At 43.4% G+C, this 6,520-nt stretch overlaps 1 protein-coding gene across 1 annotated transcript; it reads right to left on the reverse strand.

Annotated features, from left to right (window-relative positions):
• Positions 1 to 466: 466 nt before the first annotated feature.
• LOC143793093 (homeobox protein not2-like) lies at positions 467 to 1,861 on the reverse strand. Its single transcript, XM_077279732.1, has 3 exons — positions 1,528 to 1,861; positions 1,037 to 1,230; positions 467 to 845 (listed from the first exon to the last, which is right to left on the reverse strand). Exons 1-3 carry the CDS (start codon positions 1,859 to 1,861, stop codon positions 678 to 680), a joined length of 696 nt encoding a protein of 231 aa, XP_077135847.1. The 3' UTR covers positions 467 to 677.
• Between the last annotated feature and the right edge of the window lie 4,659 nt (positions 1,862 to 6,520).

The raw sequence follows: 6,520 nt of genomic DNA on the forward strand, positions 1-6,520 counted from the left end.
CTTACTTGACTCTGCTGCAAATAGAATAGTTCATGATGCATTGAGACAACACAAGTATAAAAGGTAATAGCAGTAACACAGTTACTAAAAAGGACGACAGTAAGATGAGGGACAAATCATATGTACTGCGCCTTAGTTCCTGCCAATGACACAGGAAGATCTTTGTTCAATAACCAAACCCTTGTCCTAAAATTATACCTCAAACGAAAAGTTTAACGACAACTTTTCATTTATGGAAGATGGTAGAGGGAACATAAAGTCCTCCATTTCATTGTTCCGAGATGTCCAAATGGTCTACAAAATAGGACACCAATGTGTCATCCAAGCTCCAAGAGGTCTACCACACATACAGAGATGAAGAAGTCACACAACTCTTGCTTGGAGTCTTCATGGTTGGAGGACAATTATTGTTATGCTTTTACAAAGATTTCCTTTGTGCTTAAAGTGACTAGTTCATTGGGTCTCATTGTCCATGGTATTTTTTAGCAAATAAGGATTTCATCATCCTGTAGTAGTCTTTAGAGTCCTCCAAACTTAGGGAAGAGTCAGACTCGGTGGCTCTCCTGACCCACATTTAACAGGTGCATAGAAATGTATGCTATCACGCTCACATCGGAAGAACCACTGTCCAGTCCAAATGTAGCACTGCTATCCCCATTTAAGTCGTTGGTGGAGATCTACTGCATTACATCCACCTCATCCTCTGCTTCAATCTCCCTCTCTTCTGTGGAGTCTGAGCCTGGTGGTTCTTTGGGAACCACTCCAAACTGGGACCGTTTGGCCTTCTTTTGTTCCAGACTTTGTTTCCTCCACTTTATGCGGCGGTTCTGGAACCAGACCTTTACCTATGAAAAAAGGAGAAGACATTGTTGAGAACTGAGATCTGAAGAAACTGTGATACTCTTTACTTACAGCACAGTGACCCATACATTTTACATTTTTTACAAAGCACAAATTCTCAACTAAAAATAAATGCATTGCCAAACCCAAAAGAGATCAAGGTGAGAACAGTCAAGGTTCATGTGCGAGTTCTTACCTGGGTTTCCGTAAGGCCAAGTGAGGCAGCCAGGTCCACTCGTTCTGTCCCCACCATATACTGTTGCTTCAGGAAGTCTTGCTCCAGTCTTTCTAGCTGCTCTGGAGTGAAGACCGTCCTAATCCTCTTCAGTTTGGAGGGTCCTGTTTTGCAGGGCAGAGATACTATTGGACATTTGGTGAAGGACGTATATCCTGGAAGAAGCAGAAGGTGGCGCTGTTACCACAGGCAAAAAAGAAGGAAGGAAGGAGCGAACCCAGGACTGAAGCGCACGGAGCGAACCCAGGACTGAAGCACACAGAGCTACAACTTCTACAAGTGAGATCCAAGATAACTATACTGATGTGATGTGAGAAATACAAGTCTCAGCAGTAAACCTGACGAAAAATCCACAACTCTCCTGATCTAACCAACATTATGTAAAGATTATTAGCACCAAAAACGAGTTATTAAATAAAATGAATATAACAAGATGAGGAGTGTGGACTCACCTCTGTCACTGCACAGGGGGTACGGACATCGGCACCCTCCACTGAGTGGTCCGTAGTGCTGCTGGGGCTGGACGTAGCCGGGGAAGGCTGCAGGTTGGCAGAGAAATACTGGAGGGTAGGACATGGCCCCATAGGAGTATCCATGGGGTGCAGGGGGCATCTGCCAGCCGGGTTCCTCCACAATGACTCGGGGAGCCGGTCTGTCTTCTCTGGAAAGTATTGAGTCAATATCAAATGTGTTCTTGGTTCTCTCCTGCTCCTGAATGGCCGCTGGCAGTGCAGGAGCCTGGGCCAGGTGATGTCCAAGCCCTGAGTAGATGGGAGTAGGCTGCATGATGGCAGAGAGATGGGAAAGTATCCTCAGGTGGTGAAGAACCAGGAGCAGGTGATCTCTGCTGGAGAATGTAGGGTCCTGAGCTCAGAGCCCCTTTATATCCAGAGCTGCGCTCTGTGAAATGTTAATACACTATTAGCATGTGAATAGCCCAGAGCAGAGATCAGCACTGAGAGTGGAGGAGTGGGCTCAGCACACAGACCCCACACTGCCCCCGAGAGGAGAGGAAATGGCCATGGGGCAAAGCTTCCTACAACCTCCCCCGGCTGGCCCCAAGATCCAGGGGAAACAGGACACCTGTAGATGTCTCCATAGCTGCTGTTCTCGCTGGTCCCGGTAATTACTGATAATTGTTCTAATGATACATTACACTGAGGAGAGATCCCCAGATCTCAGGAGATCTCCAGAACCAAAACACAGAGCGAGAGACACAAAGTCGCTTTCTACATTGATGAAGAGCAAAATATGTAATAACTGGACAGTAGACTCCCTGCTGCCAGGGTGGGCTCTCATGGGGTGATACGGGGGTCCAGCTCTGAGCTCTTATATTATGTGCTCATAAAGGGGAGATGGATAGATTTTTATTTACATGCAGTTACATTTATTTTGAATTTCACTTTATCTACTTTCATCTTTTCATCACAAATTGGATTCTATCAAAGAAATATTATATTGTGAAATTTATTTTTTATTCTTTTACATTTTTAATCTCTTTATTTTCTCAGGTTGAACTAGAATTATCCTCCATTATTCTTAAACAGAATAGATAAACTTGTGCACTATAACATTTATGTTTTTTTCTGTCTTACAAATTCATTAAGTGACTTTTAGGCTATGTGCACACGTTCAGGTTGTTTTGCGTTTTTTTTACATGGAAAAACGCTAAAAAAATGCTTACATTATGCATCCCATCATTTCAATGCATTCCGCATTTTTTGTGCACATGCTGCATTTTTTTTCCACGAAAAAAAGGCATCACGGTAAAAAACGCAGCATGTTCATTAACTTTGATGATTTGTCCTGTTTTTGCCGCTATATTACAGCATTGGGAAGCTCCGGAAAAAAAAAAGCGAAAAATCTGCAAAAAAAACCACGAGCAGATTTCCTGCAAAAAAGTCTGGTTTTGTTCAGGAAAATTCTGCAGACATTCCTGAACGTGTGCACATAGCCCTATCCCACAGTTATTTACAATTTTTTTGTTCCATTATTGTTATTTTTTTACATTTTATATATTTTTACACAGTTTTACATATATCAGTGACAGTTTACCAGTAGGTTAATTTACTAGTTTTATCTTTGTTACATTTTTGCACCTTCATTTTTATGTCCATTCAACTATATTACATTTTATTCTCCATACAATGAGGTGTGATTGGACAATTAGTGGAGATCTGATTAATCTTGCTGTCTTCTTCTCCTGGTTGGTGTCTGCCACTTTCTCAGCTCGGCCGATACTGAGGACAATCTCAGCCACTGTATGAGATGAAGATGGCGGCAGCTCCGGTGTCTTCAGCCCAACAATCCACATTCGAGTTTCGATCTTTACAATCTAATTATTCCGGTCAATAAATCACTTTTACCTTTCTCTAAGCAGCGGTCCTCCTCAGGTCTCAGTGGACCTGCTCAGATCTCATTGATGCTCTTCAGATCTCAGCGGTCCTCCTCAGATTTCATTGCTGCTCCTCAGATCTCAGCGGTCCTCCTCAGATCTCATTGATGCTCCTCAGATCTCAGCGGTCCTCCTCAGATCTCATTGATGCTCCTCAGATCTCAGCGGTCCTCCTCAGATCTCATTGCTGCTCCTCAGATCTCAGCGGTCCTCCTCAGATCTCATTGATGCTCCTCAGATCTCAGCGGTCCTCCTCAGATCTCATTGATGCTCCTCAGATCTCAGCGGTCCTCCTCAGATCTCATTGATGCTCCTCAGATCTCAGCGGTCCTCCTCAGATCTCATTGATGCTCCTCAGATCGCACTGATCCTGCCCCAGATGGCACCGATCCTCCTCATATCATCACTTCTGATGTTTTGCAATCATTCTGTTCATATATTAACCCCATGACTCCCATGGGAGATACAGGTAATGGTGACATTGCTGGGGGTCCACCCTTCTTCTCTCCCCTAACACAGGGGCATTATATTAATTAGTAAAGGGAATTGCTGCACTTTGTCGCCCATTAGCTCTGTGGACTTTGTTAATGGATTTTCACTTAAAAAGCTGCAGAATTTCACCCTGTGGTAACGACGTGGGAAATGTAGCACCCGGTAGTGAGGAACACAGAGGGTCCCCCCTATGCTGGGGGTCTGGACAAGTGACATGTGGCTGTGACTAGCGGCTGTGACACTCGGCCTTGTCAGGGTGGGAGATGTACAAGAGTCCACACAGCTGTACAGCATCATCATCATCATCATCGCGTTCCCGCCTTTCCTCACACATTAGCCCTCTGACTACTGGAGAGCGTTGGGATTTCCTACGAATTGATTGTGATGTGGAGTAAGGAAAAAAAAAATAAATATCTATTTCGATGACCAAAATAAAAAATAATTTCTAGATTTATAATTAATGTATTTATTAAGTAACTCTGCTAGGATGAAAGGACATTAATATTTTCCTGTAAATCAAAAAATCATAACTGATTCTTGGAGCATTGCTCCTTTTACAGCAGATAAAGCTGCAGAGGGAGAAGATGGAGGAGTCAGAAGGAGACAGAAGAGTCTGGACCTCAGCAGTGATAGACGGACATTTCTTCATCCAAGGGACAAGACAGTGGGGGAGAATTATACTGGGATCATTGTACAAAAAAAGTTTCCAGGATTTTATTTTTGGATTAATAAATTATTGATTATATAATTAGTTGTTTTAAATACAAGTAAAGTTAGTTGTTAATTGTTTCTGGGGGGTTTCTGCAGTCATTGGGGCTGACATTTGCATCTGCTGGTGTGTAACGACACCTCAAATATGGCAGCCACTGTACCTAGGAGTCTGCGGTATGTGTCCGATCACATCTCATAAATACTGGGGCTTCCTGCTTAGAGCTGGTCATGCCATCGTACTGTCCAGGTCATTGCTTTGGGATAAGACATAGTAAATATAGAAAAACTGACTGAACAGCAATCTAGTCTGAACTGGTGCATAACCAAAAAAAGTCATATAGCAAATAGATCAATGGCTGCACTCAAAATTTACTGTGCTAAGGCAAGGAAATGTGCAATACATGAAATGTGAATAGCATAATGGCTTGTGAAATTTATGAAAAACACATGAGATTCTTAGCACAAGATTTGGCCAAAAGTTGTGAGCCCATCCACCAAACGTCAAGGTAATCTCAGAACGGATGGGTACCTGAGCTGACTGCCTAGTATGAACACTTACCTATGGCTAATAACATGGTAAAGCCTGCTTTTATAGGAAGCTCAGAACCAACTGTGTCTGGATGTAATTAAAATCACACACAGTTGGTTCTGAGCTTCCTATAAAAGCAGGCTTTACCATGTTATTAGCCATAGGTAAGTGTTCACACTAGGCAGTCAGCTCAGTTACCCATCCGTTCTGAGATTACCTTGACGTTTGGTGGATGGGCTCACAACTTTTGGCCAAATCTTGTGCTAAGAATCTCATGTGTTTTTCATAAATTTCACAAGCCATTATGCTATTCACATTTCATGTATTGCACATTTCCTTGCTTTAGCACAGTAAATTTTGAGTGCAGCCATTGATCTATTTGCTGTGGGATAAGACAGGCGCCATTTTTGTTAGGCCCATGGCGTATGCTGCAAGCTACACTTTCCCACTCTCACTGCTCGGTGCTCAACGTGGGTCAAGCGGATCTGGGAATAAGACAGGAGATGCAGGGAGCAGAGGTCCTGGATGAGGTGAGCTTGGCAGCAGGAAGCAGTGACCGCACCGGACATCAATATTACAATACAGGGCTGCAGATCATTGCTCACCGCCAACGCCGTGTTCAGAGCACAGAAGAGAAATTGTCACATTGGCTTAGCTCTGCCATATCATTCTAAATTAACAAAGCAGAGCCGTGTATCTAATGTCCATCATGGTGACTATATGGGGCCCATTGTACTGTATGGTGGACTATGTGGGGACCATTGTACTGTATGGAGGACTATGTGGGGCCAATTGTACTGTATGGAGGACTATGTGGGGCCGACTATACTGTATGGTGGACTATGTGGGGACCATTGTACTGTATGGTGGACTATATGGGGCCGACTATACTGTATGGTGGACTATGTGGGGACCATTGTACTGTATGGTGGCCTATGTGGGGACCATTGTACTGTAATTTTTTTGTTAGGAATTTATAAGTGTTAAAAGTTGACCAGCGATTTCTCAAATTACCAACAAAATTTACAAAACCATTTTTTTAGGAATCGTATCACATTGGAAGTGACTTTGGGGGGTTAATATGTCAGAAAATACCCCAACTGGGGGACAGTTCAGCTGGCTGGGAATGCAGCCTCAGTGATATCACCACTAGTCACTGATGCTGCACTCGCAGCTGTTCATTCACCAGTGGTTCCCAGCCTTGACGGTCGCATCTTGTCACTGTCCAGGTTGAAAACTATTTCTTCCCCAGACATGGATTTCGGCATGAGACAGAACGATGGAGAGGTGAGGGATGTTGTTATATTATTTTTTCGTT

The sequence above is a fragment of the Ranitomeya variabilis genome, chromosome 1, assembly GCF_051348905.1.
Source record: "Ranitomeya variabilis isolate aRanVar5 chromosome 1, aRanVar5.hap1, whole genome shotgun sequence".
In the NCBI taxonomy this organism is placed as follows: Eukaryota; Metazoa; Chordata; class Amphibia; order Anura; family Dendrobatidae; genus Ranitomeya; species Ranitomeya variabilis.

Excerpts from the sequence above, each read along its gene's own strand:
- LOC143793093 (XM_077279732.1), bottom strand. The coding sequence starts at position 1,861 with ATGCAGCCTACTCCCATCTACTCAGGGCTTGGACATCACCTGGCCCAG. Across the intron at positions 1,231-1,527 it reads CCCCCTGTGCAGTGACAGAG|GATATACGTCCTTCACCAAA; the intron begins GTGAGTCCACAC and ends TGCTTCTTCCAG. Across the intron at positions 846-1,036 it reads TTGGCCTTACGGAAACCCAG|GTAAAGGTCTGGTTCCAGAA; the intron begins GTAAGAACTCGC and ends CTTTTTTCATAG.